Source organism: Triturus cristatus, chromosome 12 (genome assembly GCF_964204655.1).
Source record: "Triturus cristatus chromosome 12, aTriCri1.1, whole genome shotgun sequence".
In the NCBI taxonomy this organism is placed as follows: Eukaryota; Metazoa; Chordata; class Amphibia; order Caudata; family Salamandridae; genus Triturus; species Triturus cristatus.
In genome coordinates, this window is record NC_140595.1 from 807,719,791 (window position 1) to 807,735,180 (window position 15,390).

General features: G+C 55.4%; 1 protein-coding gene across 1 annotated transcript; it reads right to left on the bottom strand.

Moving 5' to 3' along the window:
• Positions 1-13,061: 13,061 nt before the first annotated feature.
• Positions 13,062-14,192, bottom strand: LOC146782928 (lamina-associated polypeptide 2, isoforms alpha/zeta-like). Its single transcript, XM_085637261.1, has one exon. The coding sequence runs from the start codon at positions 14,190-14,192 to the stop codon at positions 13,062-13,064; it is 1,131 nt and encodes a 376-aa protein (XP_085493387.1).
• Between the last annotated feature and the right edge of the window lie 1,198 nt (positions 14,193-15,390).

Genomic DNA, 15,390 nt, shown 5'->3' on the forward strand with positions numbered 1-15,390 from the left:
TATCTGAGCCAGGCTTTAATTACAGTCCCTTTCTGACCAAATCCTGCCAGCTTAAAATGTTTCTCCCTGTAACTGCAACATAAACCTTGGTTAGTGTGCGTCATCCCAAGCGCTCCACCTTTGAATGAAAGTACCCAGCATTTCGATCAGTCCCCCAAAATGTTTTCGGATTAACATGTCTTTGTGAAAGCACCACAGAAGTTTTCAATTTTTCCAGAAATTTATTATCAGATAACATCATGATCGGTGACCCAGGGTCAGACATAACTTGAAGTGCTACATGTCCAATCACTGCATCACAACATAGACCCTTTACGTTGCGTACTCAACTCTTGGAACCTTTGCAGAATGCTTGAAAATGGCCCACCTTCATGCAGGACATACATTTCTTGCCAACGGCAGCACAATTGGGAAAATTACCTATGTGTGTTTTTGACCCTCACCTGAAACATTCTAGGTTTCTTTGGTGGTTGTTTTCCTGTGTTATGGCCAGTGTTTACCCCACCAACAGTACCCTCATTGCACACATTAATAAACTAACTGACTGGCATTCATGGACAGCTCTAGTGGAAATCATTCATCGTTCTATTCTTTTTGCTAGTTCAATTGTTTCCGATAGGGTAGGATTTCTGAAGCCGAGGAGTCTCTTGGATATTTTGGGAATAGCATGAAAACACAAACTGATCGCGTATAGATAGATCCACGGTTGTGCCAAATTCACAAGCTGAAGATAGAATTCTAAGCACTGCCACATACTCCTCAACAGTTTCATCTGCGCTCGGCTTTCTTTTGAAAAAGTTGTGACGTTCAAGCATGATACCGGTTTCCTCATTCCCTTTCCCTACGCTTGCAATACTTCCTTGTACGGATCTGTCATCTCCTGACTCACCGTGTGGAACAATCTGTGGAAAATTGTCAAAACCTTGCTGCGCTGCTAATCCAACACAGGTATACAAAACTGCTGCTTTACGTACCGGTGGGAACTTCACAGCATCAATTGCCACCAAGTAACTCTCAAAGATTCTTACCCATTGGGGCCACTTAAAATTGGGTTTGCCAGGAATTTGTAAGAAAGGTGGTGGCAAAGTAATCTGTTGTGTTGCTGCCATGAGTAAAATGTACAATTTGAATTTGCCAAAACAATGCAGAGGATCAAAAATGACGAGTGAAACGCTGACAAGCAAATAAAATAACTGAAGGAAATTATTATTAAGCAAGGGAGCCAGACATAAACCCCCAAAAAATAAGAAAAAACAAAGAAAAAACAAAAACATAAATATACAAATACCTGCTCAGGAAGGCAGTATTGATGATTTGCAGCCCAAACACAGTAGAAATGAGCGTACGCCTGATCAGGCAGGTGAGATCTTGCTGCGTGTACAGAAGGCAGAGTGCAAGGCAGAACTGAAAACACACAAATGTGTGTATGACAGAGCACGCCGAAGGGGCAATCGCGTGAATGGGAGCGTGCACACAATGGCAGCTGTGTAGTACACACCTGCCGCGTTGATGCAGAGGTGCCATAGACCCTCACTGCAGGAATGCATGCGTGTGACAGAGCACACGGTGAGGCAGGCACGACCACAAGCGGTACAACGCATGCCTGCCACGTGATGACGTGAAGTTGCCATAGACCCTTACTGCAGGAATGCATGCGTATGACAGAGCACACTAGTGAGGCAGGCACGACCAGTACAACGCATGCCTGCCGCGTGATGATGTGCAGTTGCCATAGACCCTCACTGCAGGAATGCATGCGTAGGACAGAGCACACCGGTGAAGCAGGCACGACCACAAGCGATACAACGCATGCCTGCCACGTGATGACGTGAAGTTGCCATAAACCCTCACTGCAGGAATGCATGCGTATGACGGAGCACACCGGTGAGGCAGGCACGACTACAAGCGGTACAACGCATGCCTGCCACGTGATGACGTGAAGTTGCCAAAAATCCGTACTGCACCAACGCAAGTGAAAACCAACTCTGGTGAGTTCCATAGTGCGACTCCGAGAGCCTGCAGGTAGGTCTCCCCCCCAGCCGCCACACGGTCCTCCTTGTGCCCTGCTGCTGCCTGTTCTCACCGCCGCCGCTGCCGAGTGAGTCCCCGCTCGTTGTGCCCTGCTCTGTGCCCCAGTGACCTACTTTGTTTTCTGTACCCCGTTGGTTTTGCTCCCCCGCTCTGTTGTGCCCTGCTCTGTGCCCCACTGTCCCGCTCTTCGTTCTGTACCCCGCTCCAGCCCGCGCCCCCCCCCCCCCTGAGCGTCCACTTTCCCGCCACTGAACCCTGCGGCCACGCCTCCCGCTGCCCCTCCCTCCCACTTATATGGAGGCCGCGCAGCACTGAAGGGAGCGACCTCTGACCCTGCCTGCAGGTAGGTCGCCCCCCCAGCCGCCACACGGTCCTCCTTGTGCCCTGCTGCTGCCTGTTCTCACCGCCGCCGAGTGAGTCCCCCTCTCGTTGTGCCCTGCTCTGTGCCCCAGTGACCTACTTTGTTTTCTGTACCCCGTTGGTTTTGCTCCCCCGCTCTGTTGTGCCCTGCTCCGTGCCCCAGTAACCTGCTTTGATTTTCTGTACCCCGTTTTTTCTGCTCCCCTCGCTTTGTTGTGCCCTGCTCTGTGCCCCAGTAACCTGCTTGTTTTTCTGTACCCCGTTATTTCTGCTCCCCCCGCTTTGTAGTGCCCTGCTCTGTGCCCCACTGTCCCGCTCTTCGTTCTGTACCCCGCTCCAGCCCGCGCCCCGAGCGTCCACTTTCCCGCCACTGAACCCTGCGGCCACGCACCCTGCTGCCCCATTCGCCACCCCGCTCCCGCCTCCCAGCTGCCCCTCCCTCCCACTCCCACTTATATGGAGGCCGCGCAGCACTGAAGGAAGCGACCTCTGACCCTGCCTGCAGGTAGGTCGCCCCCCCAGCCGCCACACAGTCCTCCTTGTACCCTGCTGCTGCCTGTTCTCACCGCCGCCGCTGCCGAGTGAGTCCCCGCTCGTTGTGCCCTGCTCTGTGCCCCAGTGACCTACTTTGTTTTCTGTACCCCGTTGGTTTTGCTCCCCCCGCTCTGTTGTGCCCTGCTCTGTGCCCCAGTAACCTGCTTTGATTTTCTGTACCCCGTTTTTTCTGCTCCCCCCGCTTTGTTGTGCCCTGCTCTGTGCCCCAGTGACCTACTTTGTTTTCTGTACCCCGTTGGTTTTGCTCCCCCGCTCTGTTGTGCCCTGCTCTGTGCCCCACTGTCCCGCTCTTCGTTCTGTACCCCGCTCCAGCCCGCGCCCCCCCCCCCCTGAGCGTCCACTTTCCCGCCACTGAACCCTGCGGCCACGCCTCCCGCTGCCCCTCCCTCCCACTTATATGGAGGCCGCGCAGCACTGAAGGGAGCGACCTCTGACCCTGCCTGCAGGTAGGTCGCCCCCCCAGCCGCCACACGGTCCTCCTTGTGCCCTGCTGCTGCCTGTTCTCACCGCCGCCGAGTGAGTCCCCCTCTCGTTGTGCCCTGCTCTGTGCCCCAGTGACCTACTTTGTTTTCTGTACCCCGTTGGTTTTGCTCCCCCCGCTCTGTTGTGCCCTGCTCCGTGCCCCAGTAACCTGCTTTGATTTTCTGTACCCCGTTTTTTCTGCTCCCCTCGCTTTGTTGTGCCCTGCTCTGTGCCCCAGTAACCTGCTTGTTTTTCTGTACCCCGTTATTTCTGCTCCCCCCGCTTTGTAGTGCCCTGCTCTGTGCCCCACTGTCCCGCTCTTCGTTCTGTACCCCGCTCCAGCCCGCGCCCCGAGCGTCCACTTTCCCGCCACTGAACCCTGCGGCCACGCACCCCGCTGCCCCATTCGCCACCCCGCTCCCGCCTCCCAGCTGCCCCTCCCTCCCACTCCCACTTATATGGAGGCCGCGCAGCACTGAAGGAAGCGACCTCTGACCCTGCCTGCAGGTAGGTCGCCCCCCCAGCCGCCACACAGTCCTCCTTGTACCCTGCTGCTGCCTGTTCTCACCGCCGCCGCTGCAGAGTGAGTCCCCGCTCGTTGTGCCCTGCTCTGTGCCCCAGTAACCTGCTTTGATTTTCTGTACCCCGTTTTTTCTGCTCCCCCCGCTTTGTTGTGCCCTGCTCTGTGCCCCAGTAACCTGCTTGTTTTTCTGTAACCCGTTATTTCTGCTCCCCCCCGCTTTGTTGTGCCCTGCTCTGTGCCCCACTGTCCCGCTCTTCGTTCTGTACCCCGCTCAAGCCCGCGCCCCCCCCCCCCCGAGCGTTCACATTCCCGCCACTGAACCCTGCGGCCACGCCCCCCGCTGCCCCATTCGCCACCCCGCTCCTGCCTCCCAGCTGCCCCTCCCTCCCACTCCCACTATATGGAGGCCGCGCAGCACTGAAGGGAGCGACCTCTGACCCTGCCTGCAGGTAGGTCGCCCCCCCAGCCGCCACACGGTCCTCCTTGTGCCCTGCTGCTGCCTGTTCTCACCGCCGCCGCTGCCGAGTGAGTCCCCGCTCGTTGTGCCCTGCGCCCCAGTGACCTACTTTGTTTTCTGTACCCCGTTGGTTTTGCTCCCCCCGCTCTGTTCTGCCCTGCTCTGTGCCCCAGTAACCTGCTTTGATTTTCTGTACCCCATTTTTTCTGCTCCCCCCGCTTTGTTGTGCCCTGCTCTGTGCCCCAGTAACCTGCTTGTTTTCCTGTACCCCGTTATTTCTGCTCCCCCCGCTTTGTTGTGCCCTGCTCTGTGCCCCACTGTCCCGCTCTTCGTTCTGTACCCCGCTCGAGCCCGCGCCCCCCCCCCCAGAGCGTCCACTTTCCCGCCACTGAACCCTGCGGCCACGCCCCCCGCTGCCCCATTCGCCACCCCGCTCCCGCCTCCCAGCTGCCCCTCCCTCCCTCCCACTCCCACTATATGGAGGCCGCGCAGCACTGAAGGGAGCGACCTCTGACCCTGCCTGCAGGTAGGTCGCCCCCCCCAGCCGCCACACGGTCCTCCTTGTGCCCTGCTGCTGCCTGTTCTCACCGCTGCCGAGTGAGTCCCCGCTCGTTGTGCCCTGCTCTGTGCCCCAGTGACCTACTTTGTTTTCTGTACCCCATTGGTTTTGCTCCCCCCGCTCTGTTGTGCCCTGCTCTGTGCCCCAGTAACCTGCTTTGATTTTCTGTACCCCGTTTCTTCTGCTCCCCCCGCTTTGTTGTGCCCTGCCCTGTGCTCCAGTAACCTGCTTGTTTTCCTGTACCCAGTTATTTCTGCTCCCCCCGCTTTGTTGTGCCCTGCTCTGTGCTCCACTGTCCCGCTCTTCGTTCTGTACCCCGCTCCAGCCCGCGGCCCCCCCCCCCGAGCGCCCCCAGCTGCCCCATTCGCCACCTCGCTCCTGCCTCCCAGCTGCCCCTCCCTCCCACTCCCACTTATATGGAGGCTGCGCAGCGGCCGCGCCGCTGGCGCGCCAAAGGCAAGCCCATCTGCGCCCGTCCGTGCCTGGACCACGCCCAGCGCCAGGACCCCTGGCCCCCGAGAACGCCAGACAACACGACGGACCTACGACCCCGCCACCCTCAACGCACTCAACACCGGCCAGAACCCCGCCTGCTACCGAGCCACCCCGAGACGCACCCACGGACCCTTCACCTGCCAAGACTGCAAATTCACCTGCCTCCGGACCTGCACCGCTTCCGCCAAGCCAGACACCAGCAACAACCACCTCAAGTGCATCCTGCTCAACACCCGCTCCGTCCACAGGCACGCCGTCGAACTCTGGAACCTGCTCGACACAAAAGCACCAGACGTCGCCTTCCTCACTGAAACCTGGAGGAACGCCTCCTCAGCGCCAGACATCGCCATAGCCATCCCGGACAGATACAAGATCACCCGGAAGGACCGCGTCAACCAGACGGGAGGAGGCATCGCCATCGTACACAAGAACACCATCCGCATCTCGACCAACTCCAACGAAACCTTCACCGCCGCCGAACACCTCCACTTCCAGATACACACCGACCCCAAGACCACCCTCAGAGGCACCCTCATTTACAGACCCCCGGGACCACAGCACACAGTTCAGCAAAGACATCGCAGACTTCATCAGCCCGCACGCCCTTCCCTCCGCTGACTACATCCTCCTAGGGGACCTCAACTTTCACCTGGAGAACAACAATGACAGAAACACCACCACCCTGCTGGACAACCTCGCCAACCTCGGACTCAAGCAACTGGTGAACACCCCCACCCACTACGCCGGCCACACGCTTGACCCCGTTTTCTTATCCAGCAAGCACATCTCCTTCAGCCACTCCACTGGACTGACCACGGCTGCGTTCACTTCAGCTTCAGAAGAACCACGAACCACCACCACCCGCAAAAGGTTCCTCGCCGGAGCAAGATCACCGTCGAGCAGCTCACCGCCTCCCTCAGCCAGAACCCTCCCACCAGCACAACGGACCCCAACGAAGCAGCCAGCAACCTCACCAAGTGGCTGACCACATGCGCCGATGACCTCGCACCACTAAAGAACCCTCCCAGCAGACCAGGCAGCAAGAAAACCCCCTGGTTCACCGACGAACTCAAGGACTCCAAGAAAAACTGCCACACCCTCGAGAAAGCCTGGCGGCTCGACCAGACCACAAACAACAGGACCGCCCTCAAGCACGCCACCCGCAAACACCATCAGCTGATCCGCGCCACCAAGAAGACAGCACTCAAAAATCGACTGGACAACAACGCCCACGACAGCAAGGAACTCTTCAGCATCGTCAAAGAGTTCTCCAACCCCAGCGCCGGAAACAACAACATCACCCCCTCTCAAGACCTCTGCAACTCACTCGCCTCATTCTTCCACCGCAAGATCGCCGACATACACAACAGCTTCGACGCACAGACCACGCACCCTACCACCGAACCAACGCCCGCCACCACCACCCTCGGCAACTTGACCACGATCAGCACCGAAGACACCGTCCACACGATGAACACCATCCACTCCGGATCCCCCACCGACCCCTGCCCCCACCACGTCTTCAACAAGGCCGACGCCATCATCGCACCCCATCTCCAGGACATCATTAACACCTCCTTCCACACCGCCACCTTTCCGGAGAGCTGGAAACACGCCGAGCTTAGCGCCCTCCTGAAGAAACCAACGGCGGACCCCACCGACCTCAAGAACTACCGTCCCATCTCGCTCCTTCCTTTTCCTGCCAAAGTCATCGAGAAGACCGTCAACAAACAGCTCGCCGCCTTCCTCGAGATGAACGGTTCCCTCGTCCCATCGCAGTCTGGGTTTCGGGCCAACCACAGCACCGAGACTGCCCTGATCGCAGCCACCGACGACATCAGATCCCTGATCGACAACGGGGAAACGGCGGCCCTCATCCTCCTGGACCTCTCTGCTGCGTTCGACACTGTCTGCCACCGCACCCTAGTGCAGCGCCTCAGCAACATCGGAATCCAAGAGAAGGCACTGGAGTGGATCATCTCGTTCCTCGCCGGAAGAGCCCAGAGAGTCCGCCTTCCCCCGTTCAGATCCGAGGCCACCGAAGTCATCTGCGGCGTACCACAAGGATCATCACTCAGCCCAACCCTCTTCAACGTCTACATGAGCCCCCTCGCAGCCATCGCACGCCAACACAACCTCAACATCATCTCCTACGCCGACGACACCCAACTGATCCTCTCCCTCACCAAAGACCCCGCCACCACCAGAGCCAGCCTACACGAAGGGATGAAGAACGTCGCCGAGTGGATGAAGAACAGCCGGCTGAAACTGAACTCAGACAAGACGGAAGTCCTCATCCTGGGATCATCCCCCTCCGCCTGGGACGATTCCTGGTGGCCCCCTGCCCTGGGCACCACTCCCAAACCAACGGACCACGCGCGCAACCTGGGCTTCATCCTGGACTCCTCCCTCTCGATGACCAGACAAGTCAACGCCGTCTCCTCATCATGCTTCAACACCCTGCGCATGCTCCGCAAGATCTTCAGATGGATCCCCACAGAAACCAGGAAGACCGTCACCCAGGCTCTCGTCACCAGCCGACTGGACTACGGGAACACCCTCTACGCCGGAACCACAGCCAAACTTCAAAAAAGACTCCAACGCATCCAGAACGCCTCCGCACGACTCATCCTGAACATCCCCCGACAAAGCCACATCACCGGACACCTGAGAGACCTGCACTGGCTCCCCGTCAGCAAGAGAATCACGTTCAGACTCCCCACCCACGCACACAAGGCTCTCCACGACCTGGGCCCTAAGTACCTCAACGACCGCATGACCTTCTACACGCCCACCCGCCAGCTACGATCGACCAGCCACGCCCTCGCCACCGTACCTCGCATCCGCAGAGCCACCACCGGAGGAAGATCCTTCTCCTACCTCTCCTTCAGGAAGCAGCTCAAGACCTGGCTGTTCGAGCAGTGACGAACCCCTTCCCCCCCCCCCCAGCGCCTTGAGACCCTTCCGGGTGAGTAGCGCGCTATACAAATGTCGTGATTGATTGATTGGTTGTGAAGACAGAGCCCAATGAATAGCCTGGCTGTGATAGCAAGGTCCGGAGCGATGACAACAAGAATGCCCCGGTTACTTACCGGTAATCTTCATTACTCCGAGTCCTTGTCTTCCTAGCCACAGTATTAACCAATGAGCCTTCGGCTCCCACAGAAACTCCAAATGCAAATTTCACATTCTAGTCTACCTCTCCCTCCAATATGGCCCCCAGTTACGACAGCCAATCCCATAAAGGGATACAGAAAGCTCCAAAACGACCTGAGAAACCAAGCCGCAAACATGAAGCCAAGACGACGGCCGGGAGGGAAAGGGAAACTATACTGTGGCGAGGAAGACAAGGACTTGGAGTAAATTAGATTACCGGTAAGTAACCGGGGTATTACCTCCTCGTCCGTCTTCCTCGCCACAGTATTTTTTTATTTTTTTTTAAATTCTTTTTATTAAACCAATTCGACAGTCTTACAACAGATGTTCAGTGGCAGGCGAAATCAAGTACAAACGGCCACATAGTACACATTTTAATACATGTTACAAGCAGATTTTCCAAGCGGTCAGGGGGATACATGAGCCTCATCAACAATCTGCCTGCTCGGTGGGGGACATACATCACCTCTATAGTGGTTCCAAGCTCCCCATACCTTATTCCACTTTCCGGGGCAGCCCCTGACAACAAACAGACTTCTCCCTCCACATGCACGAATCTAGGTCTTCTCTCCATTTCCCTAGCCCAGGTGACTGCGCCGCGCCCCACAACTGCGCGATGTTCCACTTTGCTATCATGAACGCTAGCGTAGCCCACTGTTGAGTATGTGTGTTGAGGTCGTTGGGCTCCCAGACATTTAGCAGGCACCTACGTGCCTCTGAGTGGATGTCTACCCCCAGCACGGCCCGCATAACCCGGTGCACGTCTCTCCAATACGCTTCTATACGCCGACAACCCCAAAGGATATGAAAGTCCCAGTGTCTCAACATCCCCTCCTACACAACTCGCTGTCCGCCCGCCCCATGCGAACCAGCCCGGGACCCGTTACATATGTCATATGTAGAATATTAATCTGTACCAGCCCAAGTCTGGCCTGAGTCGCCACCACCCTAGGGGAGGATACCGCGTCCTGACAATCCTCATCATCAAGTTCAAGACCTTCACTATTCCACTTGCCCCTAAGGCGCACCAGCGGATCCTCCATATTATTGATCAATTTCCTATAAATGAGAGAAATAGTTCTCTCAGGAATATGTCCATCTAACACTCTGGCCTCCAGCGGCGAGGCCTCCAGCAGCGATTCACCCCCAGGGACCCGTGCCCGCAACGCATGCCGGACCTGCAAATAACGGAAGTACTCAGCCTCCGCCATGTCATACTGCTCCTTAAGGGTAGCAAACGGCAAGACCGCGCCCTGACCCCACACATCCTTAATCTGAGTGATTCCTATAAGATCCCACTCATCAAATCCCTTGGATTTCCAGAGGCTCCCTAACTTTTCGGAGTTCCATAGAGGCGTTGCTAGCGTCAGTTTACCGTCCCACCCCAAATGCTTATTGACTGCATGCCATACATGGACTGCATGTGCCGCAGGGCCGGTGAGCGGGAGCCTACCCTGCCTGGCATACAACGCTCTAGTATACTTCCTCGCCACAGTATTAACCAATGAGCCGATACCAAAGCATATCAGCTTCATGTAAGGACAGAGTCCACCAGTAAAGTCAGAAACAAAGCAAAACTTTATTACAACAACAGGAAATAGACACCTAGAATCTCCAACCTAAGGAACCCCAGAACCCAGCACAGAAGAGGCAAAGGCAACCGAAGCACCACCACCAACCTGAAGATGGTAGTGCGACATGAAGGTATGAGGGGAAGACCAAGTGGCAGCACGGCAAATATCCTCCATGGACACCCCCTTGAAAGCGGCCCAGGAGACAGCAACCGAACGAGTGGAACGCCCCTGAACCGGAAGAGACGGAACCAAAGAAGAAGAACCGTAAGCCAACAGAAGAACGTCCTTAATCCAACGACAGAGTGGACAGGGACGGACGCAAACCCCTACGGGACAAACCAAAATTCACAAACAAATTGTCCACCTTGCAAAAAGAAGAAGTCCGATCCAGGTAAATCAACAAGGCGCGCCGAACATCCCGAAGATGCAGCAACGACTCATCCCCAGGGGAAGGATCAGGACAAAGAACTGGCAGAACCACCTCAGCAGAACGATGAAAAAAGGAATTCACCTTCAGAACAAAAGTGGGGTGAGGGCGCAGTACAACACGATCCTCCAGAACACACAAAAAAAGAGCAGACCTCAGGAAAGCTCCCAACTCCCCAATCCTCCTGGCAGAAGCAATAGCCACAAGAAAGACGACCTTAAGAGTCAAGAACTTCAGGTCAACCGACTCCAAAGGCTCAAAAGGAACCAACTGCAGCGCACGCAGAACCAGCGGAAGATCCCAAGGAGGAGAAGATAGAACAGGACGGGGATGCTGAAAAGCCAGATTTCAAAAGCCTGGACACCAAAGGCGACACAGAAATCAAAGGAGGAGCATGAAAGGCCCTAATGGCAGCCCACTGTGCACGAAGAGTAGAGATGGCCAAACCCAAAGCAAAACCCTCATGCAAAAAAATCAAGAATGCGCACAGGATCCAAGTCAGACACAGACAAACCGCGCTGAACGCACCAAGCAGCAAAGTTGTCCCAGTGTTTTGCATAGGAACGCAAAGTAGACGGGTGCCGGGACCGCTGAATAACATCAGCAACTACCACAGAACACCCACCCCGAATCAGGGAGTCCCTCTCAAGAGCCAGGCCCGCAGACCCAATGACCGGAACACCGGAAGAGGAAGCGGAGGCCCCATCAGAGGAAAGGGATCGAAGGGCAACAATCATCCCGAACCCACCGCCAACTCCAACAAGAGAGGAAACCATGGGCGGCGACACCAACCCGGCACAATCAGAAGAACAAGGGCCCCCTCCCTCTTGATCTTCTGCAACACAGTGGGGATCAGGGGAACAGGAGGGAATGCATACAACAGGCCCCTCGGCCACCGGAAGGACCGAGCATCTATCCTCCACGCCTCCGGACACGGCGTAATCGTGCAAAAGCAACGGTTTTTCGCATTGGACAGGGAAGCAAACAGGTCCACAATCGGAGACCCAAACCACCTCCTCAAAACCAGGAACATCAGGCGCGTCAGGGACAAGGACCCTATGGACAGAAATACCCGGCTCAGGCAATCCGCAACCACGTTCTCCCGACCAGGGAGGTAAACAGCCGACAGAGACTCAAGGTGCAACTCCGCCCAAGAACAAATCCGGTAACTGAGGGTTCTGAGGGAAGGAACCCGGCAGCCCCCCTGATGATCAATATACGCCATGACTACCTGATTGTCCGTCCTGACCTGAACATGATGACCCAAGAGAAGGTCCGAGAACACCAACAGACCCAAATGGACAGCCTTCAGCTCTCTGTAATTCGATGAACAAGACACCACAGTCTGATCCCAAACACCCTGAGTCGAAGAGTCCCCAAGAGTAGCACCCCAGCCCAAAAGGCTGGCATCGGTAGTGAGGACCCGAGAAGGAACCACCAGAAAAGGACAACCACGTGATAGATGAACCACGTCCATCCACCATCCCAGGGCCACCCGAACCCCCACCGACACAGGAATCAAGAGATCGAGATCTTGAGAACAGGGGTCCCAATGCAACAAAATGTGGGACACCATGGGATACATGTGTAGGCGAGCCCAAGGAACCACTGACAGGGAAGGTGACATTAGACCCTGAACCCTCAACCAAAGTCTCGCAGGCTGGGAATGACCCGACAGCAGGGACCGAACAGCAGACTGTAGAGTGGCCATCCGAGCAGGGGGCAGGAACACCGATTCCAACAGAGTCCTGAAACGAGCCCCAATGAAAGTCAGATCCTGCGAAGGAAGCAGGGAGGACTTCCCCACATTCACCAGGAAGCCGTGTAATTCCAGGACCTGGCAAACCCTCCGGACATGGACCACCGCCTTAGAAAGAGAAGAAGCAGAAATCAATAAATCGTCCAGGTAGGGAAATACCTGAATGCCCTCCCCATGTAAATGACCAATGACAGGCGCCAGAACCTTCGTGAACACCCTGGGCGCAGAGCAGAGACCAAAAGGCAATACCTGAAACTGGTAGTGCTGACCCAGGACACAGAACCTCAGAAAACGCTGACTGGCGGGGTGCACCGGCACATGGAGATAGGCGTCCTGCAGATCCACCGATGCCAGAAAGTCCCCTCGAGAAATCAGACGGAGGATCACCCTCAGAGACACCATCTTGAAAGTCTGAGGAGGAATGAACCCATTGAGCCACTTCAAGTCCAGGACAGGCCGGAGATCCCCCGTGCGCTTGGACACAAGGAACAGGATGGAGTACACCCCCAACCCCTGCTGATTCACTGGAACCGGAATCACAGCACCTTTTGCTAGAAGAGAGTCTATACCGGCCAAAAGCGCCGCCTTCTTGAGAGCCAACCTGGGGCAAGGAGTGGACCTTAAATTGTCTGGTGGATCCTGGCTGAACCCAAGGCGAAAACCCTCGGAAACCACCCGAAGGACCCACTCCCCGGAGAAACAGTCATGATTTAGAGGGAGCAGCATCGGAGGAGCGAACGTTGGAGAACGGGGACTTATCTGTGGAAGGGGCACCCCGGCCACGCCCCTGACCACGAAAGGGCTGGTGAACACGGCCCCTACGAGAAGGACCAAAGGCACGGGTAGCACCAAAAGACCGGAGACGACCAGCCCGATCCGGAGCCAGCAGTTTCCGATCCTCCGCCGTCTTCTTCACCATATCCTCCAAATGAGGACTAAAAAGTTTAACTCCAGTAAAAGGAATCTTCATAAGCAAAGATTTCTGGGCAGCATCAGCCTTCCAGGAGCGCAGCCACAACTGGCGCCGAGCCACCACAGAATAACCAGCCGCAGAAGCAGCCGCACCCAAGGCATCAAAAGAGACGTCCGAAAGGAGACGAACCTGTTGCTCCATCATGGCCAACGTAGAGGAGATATCCTTGCCCTGGTCCAACAGCTCAGCCAAGGACTGAATATCCTTCAGCAAGGATTGAATGGCATAAGAAGAATAAGTGGCAGCCCGGATGGAAAAATTTGCAGCAGAAAAAGTGCGCTTCACCGCCCCATCCACCTTCCTATCCACAGGATCGGAATCCTCAGAAACCACAGACCCAGACCCATGAGATGACATCGCCGCCATCAAGGAATCAATCTTCACCGATGACGGATACTTGGCAGCAAAATCCTGCAAAGGGTAACGTTTAGACCGGTAACGTGGGAAAGCACCCCTGTCAACATCCCTCCATTCAGTCTCCAACACTTTCACAACAGAAGAATGTAAGGGGAGATTCTCAGGATCGGGACGATGATATTGCGCAAAAAAATCCTCCTCCATCGGAACAACCGAATCAGGAAACAGCAAGTTGACGCGAATGTGCCCCAGCACATCCTTAAGGTCAGCACCCTGTACAAAGCAACCCTTAACCTCCCCATCATCTTCAGCGTCAGAACCAACCAGGGAGGCAGGATCAGATCTGACCTTCTTAGAAGGAGGCGCAGCCATCTTGCCATGTAAAGCAGAAGCCACAGCGGAGTCTATCATTCGCTGTATCACAACTAAGCAAGGTAACTCATCCCGAGACCCAGAAGCGACTTCCCCAAGGCCAGAAGCCACCACGTCATCAGCAACCTCCATAACCGCAGGAAAACGAAAGGCAGGAAGTGAACAAGCATACAGCACAAAACCAAAGAAACCTGTACTTTAAATGGCTATCAATCACCAGGAAAAAAAAAACATGACACGCCCCCAACAAGTACATAAGGAACCATAAGCACGCCCCACCCCCTTTCACCAAAAAAGAAAAACGCAGCCGAGGAGACGCTGCAAAGGACTGCCGCCTCAGAAGAAACGAAACCAAGTCCCAAACGGGAAGACGTTAAAATCAACACCCCGCGCTGGAAGCGCGATCATAAATAATAAAAGCACCGACCGCATGAAGTCCGCTGAGCAGGACTTGCGGTCGGCAATCATCTGACTAACTCGCCGGTAAAGTCCGACCTAACAGCAGGACACCTCGGCGTAGAAACAGAGAGGAGGCGGGTCCCAAAACTAACCCGACCCCAGCCATGCCGGTACCGCAATAGCAGGAACCGGAGCAGCATGCAGGACCGAGGGTCCAATGTAAAACAAAGTACCCCCAATACCAAACGTATACAGGGCACAAGAGTCCGCTAAAGCAGGACCGCCGCCCCACACTTACCTGACAAGCAGGAACACAGCACTCGGAGTAGTGCAGAAACAAAAAAACAGGTCGTTTTGTAGCTTTCTGTATCCCTTTATGGGATTGGCTGTCGTAACTGGGGGTCATATTGGAGGGAGAGGGAGACTAGAATGTGAAATTTGGAGTTTCTATGGGAGCCGAAGGCTCATTGGTGAATACTGTGGCGAGGAAGACGGACGAGGAGGTAATACAAAATAAATATATCCAAGTTGAGTCGGCGGGTGTGAAGGTGCTCCGATTATCGCCAATACGTAGCAAGTTGAAGCGCACTCAGGAGGTAAGATTTTCATAAAGATTTATTAAGGTTCTTTCACACCCCCGACAGTGGGCATCAGACGTCCAAAAGTCTCTCCTGCCACGGACCTGTGTTGCCGAGACACGCAGACGCCGGTCCATCCCCCAGCATGAAACACAAATTAAATGTAAGTCACCTTGAAATAATCCATAAATTGGCCTCGAGAGTCTGACATGAACAAGCCTCGCGCTACCGCGAGGCGATATACCTCATACTACAACAGTACATTTGTGATGCATCCATATTTTATTCACTTTGCATTTCACACGCAAAGCCAATGAGTTTGGCACCTTCTGTCCTTTCTCAATGTTTACGGT

Bases quoted from the DNA above. Each gene is read 5' to 3' on its own strand.
- LOC146782928 (XM_085637261.1), bottom strand. From the start codon at position 14,192: ATGGAGGTTGCTGATGACGTGGTGGCTTCTGGCCTTGGGGAAGTCGCT.